Raw genomic sequence first — 18023 nt, 5'->3', positions numbered from 1 at the left:
ACCACACTTCTCGCCCAGTCAGCTCAGAGTCCAACACCAGTAAGGTTAAGCACTATAGAGGATGGAAACTAGTAAACATCTATGTTCAGCATTCAAAAGCACCTAAAACAGAGAACGGACATTTTTAAGACAAATTATTGGCTAAAGAGCAATTGTTCGTTAACCTTTAATGTGTTTATCAAACAGCAGTCATCCAAAAATATGACACTCTATACATTCTCTTCAGAAAATAGCCTTTGTATCAGCCATACAATGAACACGCTCACGTCAACAAGTGAACAAATCCAAAATGTTCTTTTCCTATTTTTGCATACTGTACAATATATCCAGTAAAGACTAGTCCAATTTTTTTGTGGCATGTGTACAATTAACGATGTGCGGTCAAACCATCAAATCAAAGTTTAAGACCGCCAGTAATACCGTTGTGATAAAACCTCCAAATGGACAAAATTCTCTATAAGATTTATTAACTTAATTTGGAAACAAAGAAACCTATTTACATAGTGTTAAAAATATGGATTTTCTTAACATCACTGCTCAAGGTTTAAAACTTAACCACAAGTGTTTAAGAGAATAAATTCATTAAAAGCCAACTCCCAAGAGGCAAGTTAAATGGTTTCCCCCTTTGGTTTTATCGAGAGCATCTTTGAAATGACTAGCAGCTGAAACCGAATCCAAAGGTAATGATGCAGCCTTTATATTACAAATTCCTCTGAATGCGACTGAGTTGAAGGCATGTTTTCATCATAAATTCTTTCTTCGTGTGACAGGCTTGGTAAAAATGTTATCAATGAGATGTTTACGGCGGAGAGTCATGGCGGATGACTTCCGGGCCTCTCCTGCCTTTGCCCTCTTTTTTACTTGGGGCATCGCAGTGGCTGGGCTGGACAGTGGTGAAATCAGGACCGCTTCAACCAGGGGAAGAGGATCCGAAGCAGAGGCGGAAGCGGATCTGAAGGTGGGGCGTGAAAATACTAAATATATTAGATTGCTGAGAATGCCAGTGGAAAAAAAACACTTTTTAAAGCATGTTTTAATTTAGTTAGGGCCCATGTTTTCATTTAGTCATCAAAATCTGGGCAGTATGTTACGTGCCGCCAGGTGGCCAAAGTAAGCATAGCACATGGAGCAGCACAACCACTACCATATTTTCTCGCATATTGGCCGTATTTGTCGCCCCAAAAAAAGATTGAATCAAGGCTGCGGCTTATATACGCACATGCGGTACATAAAAAAGGTAGAGGCTAACATTCGAAAGACGGCCACACTTTCATTTACAAGTGAAACAAAGCGCATGGTAACCACGCGGAATCAAATCCTCATCAAAATGGAGAATGCCCTCTCAGTCTGGGTCTCGGAATCTAGGGCGAAAAACATTCCTCTGAATACCAACATCATCCGAACCAAGGCCAAGAATTTGTATGATAGATTAGCTCCTGACGAAGACCCTGAATGCGAGCCTCAGCCAAGCACCAGTGCCGCGAGTGAGCCTCGTGAATTTTCAGCAAGCAAGGGTTGGTTCGAAAAATTCAAAAAGAGACTGTGTGTACTGGATGAGCAACAGAAAAGCTTGGATGATGATAGCTCTCCATAATGAGTGATTTTAAAACTGCTTAATCCCAAACGCGAAGCGGTATACCTCGGCGAAAGTGGGCTGGATTATACAATTATCAACCTGGATTTTTTTTTATTATACAAGCATCAATCTGTATTTTTTGGAATTATATAATCATCAACCTGTTTTCTTTTGGATTACAAACATTGACCTGATTTTTTGGACTATTTCAAGTGGAGAACTATTTTCACTGAGTACAGCATTAAAAGTATTTACATTTTTTTTAATATATAGATTATAATTCTATATTAATACATTAGTCTTTTGGTATGTTTATAGTTGTAATATTCAATAAATATACACTTTTTGATGAATCGACTTGTGTACTTGGCGCAAAAAGCATGTATTGTGGTAGTTATAATAGGAGTGACCCTACTTCGCGATTTTTCATTTATCGCGGTCATTTCTGGTCTACATTAACCGCAACAATCGAGGGATTATTGTACTCCCTATTAAAACCATGAATATGGAGGTGAAAATTGTGAATCAGGAGGCGTCCTATATGAGAGAAATTGTAAAATTCCACGATTTTAAGGCAATTTTAAGGGTGCGGCTTATACGCAGAGGGGGCTAATATGCGAGAAAATACAGTACTTAAAAAGTCAATGTAGATCAAGTAGTTTTACTTGGTTGTCCGCTTAGCTGTTTTTCTCCTTTTGGAAACTGCTTTCACCTCTTCCATGTGGTCTTCCTCTGAAGTAAATGCTTCCTGAAAGTAGAAAACCATCAAAATATTACTTCAAATATAATTCACTACGTCGCCTATACACAGTGAAGGGCGTATGTTGTTCAAACATAACACCTGCTTATTTTAGTGCTGAATGAGGTTTTAGAAATGACTGGAAAAAAACGAATTAAAATGGACTTAAAAGTACAGTTTCAAAATGATATACCACAAAGCGCAATAACTGTCTAAACTCTAAAGCAGGGGTCACCAAACTACGGCCCGTCAGCACATTTGGCCCGGCTTTCTGAACAATACCAGAGACGCTATCAGATTTTTTCCCTATTTGGCCTTGAAGACTGGGACGTTTTAATCTTGTTTGGTTCATTGCACCCCCGCTGAGCCCACAAATCATCCCAGTGAAGCGGGGCTTCGCATTGCTTCTTTGGTGACATGCGCGGGGAGAGTGTTTCCCTTCGATGCGCGCGGGCACGTCCACCGGTGCACGCGCGATGCATGCGCGAGCAGTGTTACCGAGACCTCTGGACGATCGCAGGGAGCGGAGCCCTGGGACCATCGCGGACTATTCAAGCATATAAAAACTGTGCACCTGTTTGAGAATTGTTCTTTTTGACCCAGAGCAACTCTGAATTGGATTTATATGTTAGGAATAAATATCTTCTATGAAGAACCCAGAGAGAGTTATTTAGTTATTTATTTTATAAATAGTTTTATTTATTTCCTGTTTTTTCTGTTAAGAACTCAGAGAGTTATTTAGTTATTATTTATTTCATTAATAGTGTTATTATTTGTTTCCTGACTTTTTCTGTAAAGAACCTGGAAAGGGTTATTTGGTTGTGTGGCTTTCTGGAAAATAAAAAATTTAAGCTCCCCTACGATCGTCACACTTTTTCTGTTACAAACTGACACCGGCCCCCCCATCAGAGAAGGGAAAAGTTATGTGGCCCTCACAGGGAAAAGTTTGGGAACCCCTGCTCTAAAGTGTAGTATTGGGATCAAATCATGATATTAATTGTTTTGCCAGATATGAGATTACTCTCTGGTAAAGATTATTTCAAGATCTTAAATTTGGGGCAAACCTTAATGGGAAGAGTTTGCACAAGTGTTTATTTTTTTAAATATTAATAAACACCAACCTTTGAAGTCTTTTGGACACCTCTTTTCTTGTTGCTGGTAACCGTCATTGCAAGTTCTTCAGTGGGGCCTGGAGACTCTGCTATGTTAGCTGCTACACACAAACACACACGCACAACGTGAGATACAACAACACTCTAAACAAAAAGTTTTCAAGCAGATTTAAAAAGAACCTCTTGTTCTTCTCCGTGAAGACCGGGTAACTATTGATTGATCTTCTGGGTTGGTCTCGTCCTCCTCTACCACCGATGTCATCGTCCTCCTGGTCCTCAATATCCTTTTAAGAACTCCTGCTGGGTAACGTCAGACTAGCCTGAGTGTGTGAACGTGGAAGCCATGGCGTATTTGTTTGTACCTTTCTCCGTGTCCTCTTTTTCTTGGAGCCGTTTGATGAGGGCTTCTGCTACTGGGGTTTCAGAATCCACCTCCAGGGGTGTGGGTAGTAGTAAGAGCTCTTCTTGCGGGTGGTCCCAAAGTTTGTTTCTGGCTGTCCGTCGGCGGCCCACGCTGTTCTGTTTGGGCTCGTGGCCGCCGTCACTGACGCTCTCCTCAGACTTTGTGGCACTCTGAGGGCATGACACAGGAAGGCAACTTAACCTAGAGCAGTGTTAACTGATTGGCAGTCAATTCTACTGAATACTTTTCAGGGGCAATTTGGGGAAGAGAACCTAATTACTAATGATCGCAGCAGAAAAACAGGGTCATGCGTGCCCTCAAATACACATTTGATTTAAATTTATGGGCAAAATGTAATTCCAATGCAGGCCAGATTTGGCCTGGGAGTCTGAGTTTGAAACTAATGGTATAAAGTAACATAAGAAATGAATGCCTACCTGTGGACATACATCGAGAGTGACGCGCCTAGGTCGACGGGTCACGCTACTCGGGGAAGATATGATCGGTGTTGCAGCTTCTTTCTCCTTTATAGGTTTCAGCCTCGTCTTTCTGGTGGTTTTTCTGACAGTTGGTGTAATAAACTCCTGTTTATTGTCTTCCTCACTGTTGTTAAGGACTCTACGACTTGATCTCCTCAGAGTGCTTATCCGAGCACTCCTGCGTTTGGGGGTTTGTTCCATCTCAGTGTCTTCAGAGAATTTCTGGACCTCCGTGACTTCAGGTACAAGTTCATCTTGTTCTGGCTCTTCTTGATCAGCATCTTGTACAGCAAAATAGTCTTTATCATCCCTATCCTCCAACGCTTCTTTAGCTGTCTCCATTATTAGAGGCTCAGAGTCTGTTAAAATGACCGGTTCAAGTTCTTCAGCTTTTTCTACTTGCTCTTGGGGTGTTTCTACCTTCAGTTCAGACTCATTGTCATTAATCTGTAGATCTATCTGTCCAAGATCTTCTGGTGTGCCCACCTTAGATTTAGGACTATCGGGTGCGAGAAGAATAACATCGGGTTCGGTCGCCACGTTATCAGTAGCCACTTCTACCACCTCTTTACCACTATCCTCATCCGTCTCCAGAATTAGAGAGAAATTTCCATGAGTTTCGCACATCTGCTCATCTGCCATGTTGGGTTGCTGCAGCACAGGGAGTTGGAGTGGGGGATCGTCCATCACTTCCTGTTGGCCAGCCACAAGCTCGAGAGGAACCAGAAGAGTGGTGGAAGGTTTAAGTTCCATGTAAGACGCTACTGGACCCTCAGCTTCGAGTGCTTCCATCGCTTCCGTATCAGCACCAAGTCTCACCATCAATACCTCGCCTTCCATTTCCTCTCCAACCATCTGCAACCCAAGAAAACAAATTGATTGACTTCACGACCAAAACAGAGATTTGATTAGAAATTTTACTTGCACCACACCTTCATCTCAACACCTGGTGGTACCAGAGAAAACTCGGTAGATTGCTGCTCCGTAAAAGTTGATAAAATGTGCCCGTGGTCTTCGTGAGCAAAGGCCACGTTGGGTCCGAGCGCTCGCAGGCTCCCGTTACCCTGGACCTCCTGAATGATCTCCACTTCACTACCAGAATCTTCCTCCTCTTGTTCATTGCATGCTTCGTCTGCTTCATCGGATGCCTCTTCCTTCTCCACATTTTCTTCTTCCTCCTCTTCTGACTCAGAGCTCGAAGTGTCTTCACTATCATTCAAGCTCACTAGAGCTGGGAAACAAGAAAAAAAACAAAAACACATCAGCAAGTAAATAAGGGGCAGCGAGCAAACTAACTCCAATGAGCCTGTCTTCTCACAGTGAGAGTCTGTGCTCGAGGTATCGGAAGATGATGATGATGTGGTGGTGGTGGTGGTGGATTTTTGGCTGGTGAAAACAGGGGGAGCTTCAGCAGAGGCGTGCTCATCTTCACTGGAATACAGCAGAGGGAATAATAAGATCTGTCAATTAGGCCCGCAAACAAACCAAAAAGACCTCAACTGGCAATTCACTGCCAGAATTTTGCATTGCATGAGTATATGCGTGTTGCATGTTTTGAGACGTGAAAGAACGCCCTTGGATTATGTTCCTTTCGAAGGGTATACTTGTCATCTCAACCCGGCAACCCAATGTGTGAGGCAACACTACACTTTGCATTAATCCATGAAACAATATGATAATTCACTATTATTGGCAATTTGTTAAGAGAAAAAAGGCATACTTGCTGCTGTCATGGATTCCAGAGCGAGTCAGAGAAGGGGATAGACCACTACCAAACAGATGCCGATCCACAAAGGCCGTAAGATCTAAATGACAAAAAAAACATCCATGAACTGACAGTGAAAACATTGCTTTGCGAGTATTTTTTTTTCTTTTTGTAAAAGCACACATCCCCAAGACATACCAGCTGTGTCATCCAGATTGTCTGCCATTTCATCTGTAGGTTCCAGGTCTCCAAATCTTTCCGCCTCGTTAAAAGCATCAACTTCAGTGTCTCCAAATGTGTTCATGGACTGGATGAACTTGGTGGCTTCACCGTGTTCAAGTGTGTTCACTTGCTCTGTGACTTCACCGAGTTCAAGTGTGTTCACTTGCCCTGTGACTTCACGTGTGTTCACTTGCTCCGTGACTTCACCGAGTTCATGTGTGTTCACTTGCTCCGTGACTTCAACGTATTCATGTGTGTACACTTGCTGCGTGACTTCACAATGTTCATGTGTGTTCACTTGCTGCAGGACTTCACCGTGTTCACATGTGTTCTCTTGCTGTGTAATTATGATGGCTTGAGTGTCTCCATGTGTCGTCAAATGCTTTAAAATGGCTGTGGATTGAAGGACTTCTAACTGGGCAGAGGTATCATCGCTGAAGAATGGCTGAGGCTGAGATTCAGTCTCTGGGGCAGTCTCCAGAAACTCATCACCTTTTGATAAGAAACATTTCAAACACTTATGTCATGACTGTAATAGAAATAATGGGTGATAATGCAATACATCCAAAATATCTAATATTTACCATGACAGGGCAGTTCCTGGTCAATAATGTCTACATCTTCTGGTTTGATACCTGGCTCAGGATCTTTATTTTTATCCGTTTTGCAGTCAACTTCATCTTTATCAAGAAGACCCACAGCAGCGTTTTGTCCGCCTTGCAATTCCATGTCGGTTTCGATTTTACACCCAGGTTCGTTGTCGTCATTTACTTGTTCTACCGCAATCTCCATCACATTTTCAAGTGTCTCTTCTTCTTTCAGCTCTTGTTCTTTATCGTTATTTGGTATCAGCAGGGGATCCAAGACACTGGCTGGCATGGAGTTCTGCTCTGAGTCTTGCTTTTTATTTGAAAACTCATTGTCCACGACCATGACATCATCTCCTTTCTTGAAGTTAATATGCTCTCCATCTCCTTGCTGGTCATATGAAAGAGGCGCATCAAAGTACTCTAACGTGGTCTCCGTTGACCGGAAGGATGTCTGGCTAGCATTAAAACTTAAGCTTAATCGAGCTTGCGTTGCATCTTGTGATTTAGTTGATATGTCCTCTTTTGGGATAGGAGACAATTCCCTAATAGAGCTTCTCAAATGTGGTGATGGAATCCCACCTTCGGGAGGCATGAGCTTCACATGGGTCGGGTCCGCTTCCTCGTCTTTGTCAGGTTGGGCAGACAACGACTTGCGCGTGTGAGATTTGCCTATTCCTTTGGTGAGCAGGTTAATCTCACTTTCTGCGGCCACCTGTAAAGGAAAGGGTTCCAGATTTACATTGCTCGCAAAAAATGTGGCATTAGCTCTTTATAGGGCAAGTGTCTATTTTTGGTAAATACGTGCATTCCTTCTTTTTTTGGTGCGTCTATGCTCACAAGGGACACGGGGGTGCTGGAGCCTATCCTAGTTAACTACTGCCACTAGGCGGAGAACACCGTGAATGGGTGCCCAATCCATCGCAATCATCACCTGCGTGTATTTTCTTATTAAATGTATTTCCTAAATAACCCTGTCACAGAGAAACCAGTTCATGATTAAAACATGTTGATCTTACCCCGTTGGTCCAGTGGATGTCCTTTTCCGGTTCAGGAGAGTCAGCCACTTCGTTAAAGGTGATTCTGTTCTCTTTGCTCCGGAGTGGGGGGGTGATGGATCGCCCTGAAGATGCGGAAGGAGTGGCCATGGGATTTGGCTTCAGAGTACTGCGGAGGATGGACTGAGGGGCAAAATCTGAGAAGACGCCACTGGAAACAGCCATGGCACGAGCACGCTGAGAGGACAAGAAGTAGAATATGTTCAAACTTATACAATATAAGATTAGTAGTTTGAGTCTTGTTCAATATTTAGCCTTACCTTGACAATAGGTGGTGTTTGCAGCAAGCTGAACTCAGGGGCTTTTGTGGTACTTTTTAGACGAGCCCAAGAAGGCCTGGGAGGACTGAGAAGAGGTTGCGGGCTTTGAACCATCACGTCCATCAACCTGTCACATGTAAGGGGGAGGAATTCAAACCAAATTGTGACATTGGACATACACACATTAGTTAACTTTGGGCAGTAGGCAGGGGAGACACTGAATTGGTTGGCAGCCAATTACAAGACTGATGGTATTTCTGATAGTTGCATTAATAAGAAGCGAAATTCAAAAGTTTGACACTAACATTCAATACAATGTATTTTTCCTTGAGGCAACACAATTATATTTTAAGCACAAATATATTTGTAAATTTAACATTCAGAATTAAAAAAAAATGTTCATGATTATTAGACCTATCAGAAACGGATTGAAAAATTATCACTTAAAAATAAATGAGTCCTTAATTCTGCAAACCTATTAAGAGAACATTTTAGGATGAAAAAAGGTTATTGGGCATAGGTTTGTGAGCAGAGAAGCCCCCCATAAAAAATCTACTAATTACCTCGAAAAGCGTTTGGAGCTCATTCTAATAGGAGTTCCCAGGAACGGTTCTGGTTGAGCTTGAGCTGCAGGTTTTAGCGGTGGACTAAGGAATCCAGCATGTCTTGGACTGAAAAGCATCATTAATTTTAAGCAAGTGTGCATGAACTAAAATTCAACAAGCAATTTGTTGTCGGGTTACTACCTCTTAGCAGAAGGGGACTCTCCCATACCTAACCACACCTCCTCAATTTTGGTCAGCACGTTGTTGATGAAGCCCGCCCTAGACGTCACCTCACTAGAACAACGCTTAGTGATGGTGGACAGTGGTTGAGGACGAGTCACTGCAACAAAATGGGATGGATATTATGTAAACATATTCAATTGAAGAGACTACTCGTGAAGTCCTTGAATGATCTCAGTCGTGCTCTACCTTCTTTGTGGATGGGCCTGGGATGTTGGTAGGGTCTGGCCCCCTCCATTGCCAGTTTCCTCTGAACTCTGGGCAAAACTTTGCCACAAAGGTCCATTATAGAGTTGCGGATGTTTGAACGCTCTTTAAGCTTTGGGTCTCGTTCATTCTGACAAGAAAGTAACATGGTAAATTAGTTTATTAATATAGCCAAATAATTTTGAAATCTAACAGTTGTACTTTAGGTCTTAAGTGTCATGGCCATACCCCATGTTGAATTTTGAGGCTATGCATGAGTCGTAGGGCAGGTATGTAATTGGCTTGCTGAAGGTAATGAACCATCAGTATTTCCTTGTTTTGGAGTCCCCCTTTTCCTTGGAGAAACTTCTCCAATGCGTCCTAAGGACAAAGAAAAGTCAGAAATGATTAGCTTCAGAACTTCTTTAAACAGATGTTAAATAGGGTTGCTTCACGAGGCAAAAGTGACCTGCTCAGTGGGGCCTAGAGGCAGTTTGAGCAACTCTTTGATGAGGCCCAGTTCCTGGCAGCTCTCGTACATGAAACCAAGCATCTCAGTCGCGTTGAGATAATTTGAGTGCTGCCGTAGTAATAACCACGCCTCAGTGAGACACCTGGGAGGGGGGGGGAGAACACTTGGTAAAATCTACTTTTTACAGTTTTACTATAAAGGCACACCCGACTATGAACCGCACTCGCCAAACGTCACAAGAACACAGTATGCATTCACATATGAAACAGACTGGATTATAATACGACAGGATAAATATTCTACATTCTGCTTACCTGTTATGTAGCAGTACAGAGAGACAAAGTTTGGCCAGAGGCATGGAGTTAATTGGGGTCTGTGTGGAATGAAAGTAGCGGAGTGCCAGTGAGTGTTGGCCCTGACACATGAGCGCTTGCAGGACACGTTCATGCTGCCACCCAAAGTGACACTGAGATGCGGCTGGATTCAAGAGCAGTTCGAATGACCTCTGCATCAAAACATCAAAGAGCAAGGAGTAAAATTAGCTTGGAGGAATCAAACAACCATATTTACAGTCTCATCCTAATTTATGTGCAGACCTGGTGGTCACGGTTGTCCAGGAGCCAGAGGCCTTGCACCAATTTGACTAACCCGAAAGGGATGTCAAAAGCTGTGGGAAAAGATTCTACTGACGCTGCCTCCTTATCAGGGAAAGAGTACATGACATCCAGCAATAAATAGATTACCTAACAATAGGTCAAGGCTCATCACAAATAGCATTGGGACTAGAATAGGTAAATACTGCAGTACACTATTTTTTATTATTCAAACAATTTAACTAAGTATCTATTTTTTTTCTTCAAATTTTTAAAAATGAGTCAATTACAATAAAACAGTGTTTGATTAAATGAAATCGCACATAAAAAAAGTAAAAAACATTTTTTAACACAATTGCTATGCTTATATTCACAATAAAGGAGACCAAAATTGAAACCTCTGTATGGAGGATACAATTGCATGCTTTGTCGCCTCATTGACGCTGTCCAGAAGATAAATATCCAGCAAAGCCTGCAGATCAGAAATTCATAATGGTGAGGTTTTAATGAATTGTGTTACACTACATAAATCGACTAGCATTTTGAAAGGATTAAGAACACTTCAGCATACATGAATAGTAGGTGGTGGATACCGTCCTGTTCCACCTTCATCTCTTTTCCACAGGTTGGTCAAAGGTTCGCCACATTGGCCAACCAGACTGTCGATCATTAGGCAGTCTCCGCACCACTTGCCTCTGTGACAAAATAACAAAGGAAATATAATATTACATGATAGAAACTCATTTTAAAAAAATGCTTAAAAACAATATTCACTTGGCCATAGTGGTGAGCTCTTCCCTGCGCATAGAGTAATAGTTGTTGATGACTGAGTAACTGTAGAAAGGCCTGGAGAGCTGCATGGCATCAACATCTATAAAGATGACAAATTACAACTCATCCCAATTAAACAACCATAAATTTCACATTGTGAAAATGTGTTGATTTTAAAAGTTCTAAAACATTTACCTGATCCTTCGGGCAGCAGGCCAGTGCGACAGAACCAGAGGACCACTTGTACATATTTGGAAATTAGATTGGACACCATATTTTTGTTGGTCAGACCAACTAGACCTGCACAAATTAACAGCCAGCAATATTAATGACAAAAAAATGTTCTTCTAAGTATTATGACAGTGTTAAAAGTGAAAATAACAGATAATCAAGGTATTACTGTGTGTGTATGTGTAAGTATATATATATATATATATATATATATATATATATATATATATATATATATATATATATATATATATATATATATATATATATATATATATATATATATATATATATATATATATATATATATATATATATATATATATAAATATAAAAGCAATGATTTGATCACGCATTCACCTTTCTGTGTCAGCTCCTGAGCTTCAGTGAGAAGACAGTGAAAGATAATACTCAGGTTCTTCAGCAGTCTCTGGCTGTGCTGCATCAGCTGCAGGGTCTGAGGGTCCGTAAAATTTGATGAGCTGTCAAACAGAGGAGCACCTAACAAACAAAAAAAAGAGAAAAGAAGACTTGATGCAAACATGTTTTTTTCTGAATTTAAAAGTGCAAATGCCTTAAAACATACAAATGGTATCCAGTTCTTCCTTGGTCTGAATCACTTTGTTCCAGGCCCAATCCAAGATATAACGCAGGTTTAATGCAGAACCTGGTTGTTCTGATGAAGATGATAAAAATGTATGTATCAGCACGGAAATTCACAGAGGGGTCAAGCACTGACGGCTTCTCACCTTCTGCAGTCCACTGCTTGATACAATCAGTGATAGGTTTTAGAGAGCATGTCTCTACCGCAGTTGCCAGGATGGCATCCAACTGTTCCTCCTTTGAGCAGCGATAAACACAGTTTAATTCCCATGCATATTTGTGTGAAAAAAAAGGTTATTTTATAATAATATTGCAGCAGCATGCAACACGATACTAAAAGTCCAGATCTAGTGGAACAATTATATAGACAACATGACATGCACATTCCTTAAAAAAATAGTAACGGTGATTTATGCACCTGAGATAGGCTAGATGTGTGGGCGTCAGCAAGGCGAGATGACAGAAGGCCAGACATAAGGCAGCGCGAATAGATGCTGGAGATGGCATCACTGGAACATGGAGCAGTGCTCTTCAAAAAGCTTAAGGTCTGGTATTGCAGGAGAAATTCAACTGAAAGATGTATTTTTTTTCTTCAAACAACGGACCCTTCGTAGGGCACCCATTTAACTCACTGGCTACCATTGATGGGACTAAGAGTCCAACACATTTTGACGGGGAGACCATGGCACCGAGACATGAGCATTCACCCGAGTCTAAATTAATTGGACGTCTATCATTGTCAAATCCAGACAATGGATTGGATAGCATGAAATTAAAAATAAATAAATAAAAAATAAAATACTAATAACTTTAGTGTGTTATTTTTGTGTTTGTGTAATTTTGTTTATGTCATCATTTTGTTAATATGTACAAACATATTAACAAAATAATATCTAAAAAATATATATAATACATTAATCATGCAGAAATAATCTAATTATAATTAAACACCTGGCCTCCAAGTACTGTGTAAAGACATCCAATTTTGGGGCATGTAGCACACTTGTACACTAGAATGCTATTATTGTGGACTAACACATTCATGAAGTAAGGTTTTTTGAAATTACAACAACAAAAAATAGTCCCTGTTCCTATCTATAATGGGTTAAAGTAAGCCTTCTTGGTTAGACAATGCAATTACAGAAAATGTAACTTCCCGTTTTGTTTTGTTTTAAGTTACTTGAAAACAGCAATACGGCTAATTTGTGATTCTTAAAATGTAGTTTACTCCAGCTTCCTTCAACATTGAAACAACATGCATGAGATATGAATAAACTCAAAACTGTCTAGGGATGTAATACAGATGTGCACTGGCACTGATCAAGACAAGTGGAATAGTAAATGAATGGAAGGGTCTTGAAATATAATGATGCACAAACCTCTTTCTGATATCCACAGCAGGTTGAATGAACAATTCCGGAGTTGAACAAACAGCTGGCATCTGTTATGATAAACCATAAAGATATTGTACAATTGTATTGTAAGGCCTGATGTTCACATACTACTATCAAGCATGGTTTCCCCAAAATGAAGAGAAAGGATGAACCAGTTATTGCTTACCAAAGTTGTACGCCGTTGGATGAAAGTACTGTTCTGGTGGAGGAAAAGGCAAAGGAAGTCCCCTGCTAAGACTGTGTTCCTTAATAACCACATCCAATAGGGTGTGCGGAGAAGCCATTTGTGTCACTGGGTCCAAACACCAGACAGCCAGATAAGGACAGTTGCGCAAAGACTCACCCATTCTGTCAAAAAAAATGAAGTGACCCATCACAGCAAGCTATTGAGTCTTAATCATTGGTCAAGCAATCACTCTATTATAATACATGTACAGACCAATTACTTTAGATAAATTCTTGTTGATGCCAATTCCATAGAATTGGAATGCCCACAGACATCAATGTACCTGAATGAGTCTGGCATCTGTGCATGATACCAACGGTTAATGTCAAAAACCCCAATGTAGGTAGACGGCGTGGCCTGTCCGTAGGTCTTGACTTGCCAGCTAAAGATGGATATGCTTGTATCTGGAGATGCGACTGAAAAACAGAAAGAAGTCCGTTTACAACCATGAAAGAAACAGGAAAATCAATAGAAACCAATACAGTATCTGATTCACTCAAATTATTGAGACACACAACATTTGTAATCAAGGAAAAGATAATTACTTGCATTATCCATTTATTTTAAATTATGATGATCAAGGCCATGTTGTGCCCTAGGGAAATTTTGCAGCCAAATTCAAAGCATCATAATTTCTTTTTACTACGAGCAACCTCACCTTCATTCATGCTCTCGTCCCTGTCTGGATGGGGTCGGAACTTCTCGACCGTTTGGCATCTAAGGAGCCGTGTGTTGCTGGTCTGAGCTGTGAGATTGAAAGCTGTACCACTCAGCTCCTGACTGTAACGCTCCTCACAGTACTCTAGACCCTGAAAAGGATCAAAGATAGGTAAGAACTGATATAGCGGTATTATAGTTTAGTACTATAAATAGTAGTATTCTACCCACCTCATAAAGGATTTTCCCTGAGGCTAAACACTTCCGCTCACTGAAAGCCATTTGTAGCAAATGAAGACTGACCGTATCGCCCTCCCTGTGTGGATGTGAAAGACATGAGACTTGGTAAATTAAAAAATACCCATACAATGGGAACATTATATGGCAATAGAAATGTATCTCATTTTGCTCTAAACATACTGATCCTGAGAAGACTGGACCGCCCAGAGGTAGCAGCAGTTCCTTGGGTCATTTTCCGGCTCTTGGAAGGTGAAGGCATGAACGGGAACTCTGCCACCATCTAACTGGGAGTGGTATCTACACAAAGAGCAACACGCAAATTATGCGGTGCCATCAGTGTCATTGCAAGTCAATTTTAGTTTAGCTCAGTCTTGTCTGGTCACAGTAATCTGTGTGACAAAATAATAGCTGACTGAAAAGAATGGGACAATCACTCACTCTTTTCTGAGGGACTTCAAATTCCAAAGTTGCAAGTAGCCATCAGAAAAGCCCACGGCCAGCTGGTTTGTTCTAGGGATATATTGCAGGGCTGTGGCTGGTACACCATTTGGTGCATTGAGCTGGAGGGAAAGATGCCTGCCCTCTGCGCTGCTTGCCTCACGGAGCCTGGGAATCTCCCTTGGAGATTTGGTCACAACTTGCAAGCCTGTTATAACAGGAGTAGCAGGCTTAGAAGAAAGTGGAAAATATACAGAAGGAAATTGCATCCTTAAATCACTCACTCGAAGGATTTCGCTCGCTCTGGCTGCAAGACACATCGTCCAGACAGAGGTCCACAAGCAGAACATGACCGAGATCCGTTACAACGGCGACGATGCCAAAGAACCAGCGAAGACTCTGGTGAAGGTGCTGGGTGGAGGTGCTTGCTCCACCATAACTAACTAATGGCTCTATGGCTGTAATCTTGAAAATAACAAAGACAACCAAAATATGTTTTAAAGTCAAGTGAGGATGAATATACTATAATCTATTCAAATAGGGCAATAATCCAATGACGGGCAGAAGCGATTTACCCTGCCTGGTATGACCACAGCTTTGGCCACTCTGGACAGTCCTAAATCATAGAGACACAGAACACTGCCTTCTGTTTCCTCCAAGCCAACGAGCAATCCAGACCTAATAATGAAAAAAAAATCAATTACATTAGAACAGAATTTTAGTTCAGGAGCCGACACAGTAAACAACAAAGCCTGTTGTGAATAGGTAAATCCGTGTGCGGTCGATTGGTCGCCGGTCTTTTGGTCGCCCGGATCGCGACAACGGGCGACCAATCGACCCTGTACCGGTAAATCCCCACTTATGCGGTCCAGTGGGGATGATATATTTTCTACAAATGAGATGGTGTGTAGAATTATTTCCAAGATGGAGGGAGCAAATTAGTTACTTTTAAAAAGCCTTGTCAAGTGGCTAAGTGGATCGATTGAGTCCTGGTTCCAAATAAAAAATAAAATTATTTATTTTTTTTAATCCCATGTACTGATACTGGCTGTTTAAAGTCAGCTGTGTTTAAAATATGAAGCAAGTATAAACTGCAAGAAAAGTTTGTAAGAAAGACAAAAACAACCTCTTGAGCCAGCTGAAGTCCCTTGCAGTCAGAACACAGGGTGGGTCCTCCCCTCCGTCACTGAAGCGGTACGCAGACAGACGTTCTCTTGTCTGCCCGTGGATGACTTCGAGATGCGGGCCACAGGCAAGCCAAGCATGTCCTCCGCGGCCTTCACATACACAGATGAAATATATTTTTTTAGTCAGATGTCATTTGAGCAAAGATTAACCACCCCATCCATTGATGAAAAAAAGTAAGAACAATACATTCTTTAGAGGGTAAAGCACTCACCAACAGTAAACTTCCCATGAAGCATAGATTCAAGTGTGATTTCATCCTCTCCCACAGCCTCAAGGGTCACAGCTGTAAAAGGCAGCAGGCTGCTCGTGACCTGTGCTGTCAACTCATGCATGGCTCACTGTAAGAACAATACAAGATATACATTTAAACATTTTGTATGTTATTGTTCTTTCAAGTATTATAAAAACAACTTATGGCATCGCTATAATACACTGTTCCCAAACATTTGCATCTCAAAACACCAAAATTAACCTCAATTACTCAAGAAACTCAATCTGATAACATCATGTTACATTCGTTGGCTCCCTATTTTAATGCAATGTAATGTTAGCTATTAAGGCACTACAGTATTGGTACTACTCTACACATTTTGATTTAAGCAATGTACATAAGGAACTACTGCCCTCTCATGGTTCAACGAAAAATAGACCCATGGATTCAAGTGAACTCCCGCGCAACAATCAGTTACATACATGACCACCATCGATAAATGAGGCAAGTGTATGAACGTCTATTAAGCAAATATAAAACTATTTTAAAGCTCATGGATATGGATAGGTATAAAATAAATCGACCAGTTGCTTTCCCTCGTCTGAACTATGCCAAGTTAACACCGCAAGACACAACAACTGCTAGACCCACCAGATATAATGTCTTATAAAAAGCGCACAAAAAATAGAGTTTTCTCAACAGTCTGCAAAATGTCACGTCAGAGAGTATCTTATCTCTACTGCTAGCATGGCGGGGCAAAGATTAGCATCAACACATCACTACAAATCGGTTTGTGTGATGTAAACACGTTACGTTTCCATGGCGTATCAGTATGATGCATGCATGTCATGCATCATACTTATCGTTACTAGAATATGCTGGTTACTCGACAGGTCGCCTGCTAGATAGATAGTACTTCGACATAACAGTAGTTAAAACAATGTCATGAATAATAGCAACATGACCTAAACACATCGGAAAGCGACACTTGTTGGTAAACAGTAGGTATATTTGGCCATTTTGGACGTTTTATTACACTGTCGTGCTGTAATGTGAAACTTCGATCGCGTGGGCCGGTGTAAAATGTGCTTGTTTGTAATTTAAGTAAAAAATTAAATGCTCTGTCCACCCAACAAACTCCAGTGTTTGCTGTAATCTCTTTACAGTGAGGTAAACGAAGTTTGAAGGAAGCACATGAAAAGACTCGCTCATTCTGAACTCGATGCGAGGAGGCAGGAAAACACTAGCATTTACCTTATAGCTACTAGCATCGCAGGGCAGTTCAAATCGGGCACTAGTCTTGTGTTTACTCTGAATAAGTGTAAAAATAAGAATAAAACGAACGAGTAAGATAGCCTGGATCAGCTAGTGTGAGGATCGCAGCGGAAAACGCGATGCAGCGTGCCGCCCGATAGCCTATAAGAGCGTTGTCATAATGTTACCTCGCCTTCTAAGAGGGCTTTTATCGGAAGGAACGAAGGTTTCGTTTTCGTTGACGAAGGTGGCAGTTGTTAACCGTCATAAGAAGATCAGCACAAATGTTGTTCTCAAGTCACTCGGCTCTTCCGACAGATGACAAGCTTAAAAAGCGTCCAAAGAACTTCAAGCTTCGGCGTCGTCTACCGCCATTTTTATTGAGAGGGAATAGCGTTGAGCATTTCTACTTCGCTGGCCTAAACGGAAAACTGATTGTCAATATTTGAGGGTTGTTGCCCTCTATGGGTTGGCGGCTGCATAACCCCTCAGCGAAAAACGCTGGAATTGTTTTGTTGTAGTATTGTAGTGAAAAAACCATTCATCTTCAGGACGTGGAACTGAAGTATTTACAGATTGCACATTTTTGGGCCATGAGAAAAATAAATCAAGAGATTTAGTGTTTTCCTAAAC

At 41.2% G+C, this 18023-nt stretch overlaps 1 protein-coding gene across 5 annotated transcripts; it reads right to left on the bottom strand.

Moving 5' to 3' along the window:
* Positions 1 to 150: 150 nt before the first annotated feature.
* On the bottom strand, positions 151 to 17783 carry ahctf1 (AT hook containing transcription factor 1). 5 transcript variants are annotated; one of them, XM_077625671.1, is made up of 40 exons: positions 17579 to 17783; positions 16137 to 16263; positions 15864 to 16014; positions 15313 to 15415; positions 15022 to 15202; positions 14738 to 14945; positions 14480 to 14596; positions 14291 to 14375; positions 14061 to 14211; positions 13686 to 13818; positions 13343 to 13524; positions 13162 to 13223; positions 12201 to 12329; positions 11929 to 12019; positions 11766 to 11855; positions 11540 to 11680; positions 11144 to 11248; positions 10952 to 11048; positions 10749 to 10872; positions 10593 to 10649; positions 10181 to 10327; positions 9899 to 10089; positions 9582 to 9726; positions 9362 to 9493; positions 9116 to 9263; positions 8888 to 9026; positions 8705 to 8812; positions 8142 to 8268; positions 7843 to 8058; positions 6821 to 7538; positions 6213 to 6728; positions 6030 to 6114; positions 5628 to 5740; positions 5242 to 5540; positions 4268 to 5164; positions 3790 to 4000; positions 3608 to 3727; positions 3437 to 3528; positions 2242 to 2324; positions 151 to 952 (listed from the first exon to the last, which is right to left on the bottom strand). In XM_077625671.1, exons 2-40 carry the CDS (start codon positions 16255 to 16257, stop codon positions 745 to 747), a joined length of 7023 nt encoding a protein of 2340 aa, XP_077481797.1. In that variant the 5' UTR covers positions 16258 to 16263; positions 17579 to 17783; the 3' UTR covers positions 151 to 744. The 5 variants fall into 5 exon arrangements, with proteins under 5 accessions (XP_077481797.1, XP_077481821.1, XP_077481812.1 ...); XM_077625695.1 differs by having other exon boundaries at positions 3437 to 3525; XM_077625686.1 differs by having other exon boundaries at positions 3608 to 3724.
* Between the last annotated feature and the right edge of the window lie 240 nt (positions 17784 to 18023).

This window comes from Stigmatopora argus, chromosome 2 (genome assembly GCF_051989625.1).
Source record: "Stigmatopora argus isolate UIUO_Sarg chromosome 2, RoL_Sarg_1.0, whole genome shotgun sequence".
Taxonomy (NCBI): Eukaryota; Metazoa; Chordata; class Actinopteri; order Syngnathiformes; family Syngnathidae; genus Stigmatopora; species Stigmatopora argus.
Note: the sequence above shows the minus strand (reverse complement) of the source record. Positions and strands in the feature narration are given on the sequence as shown.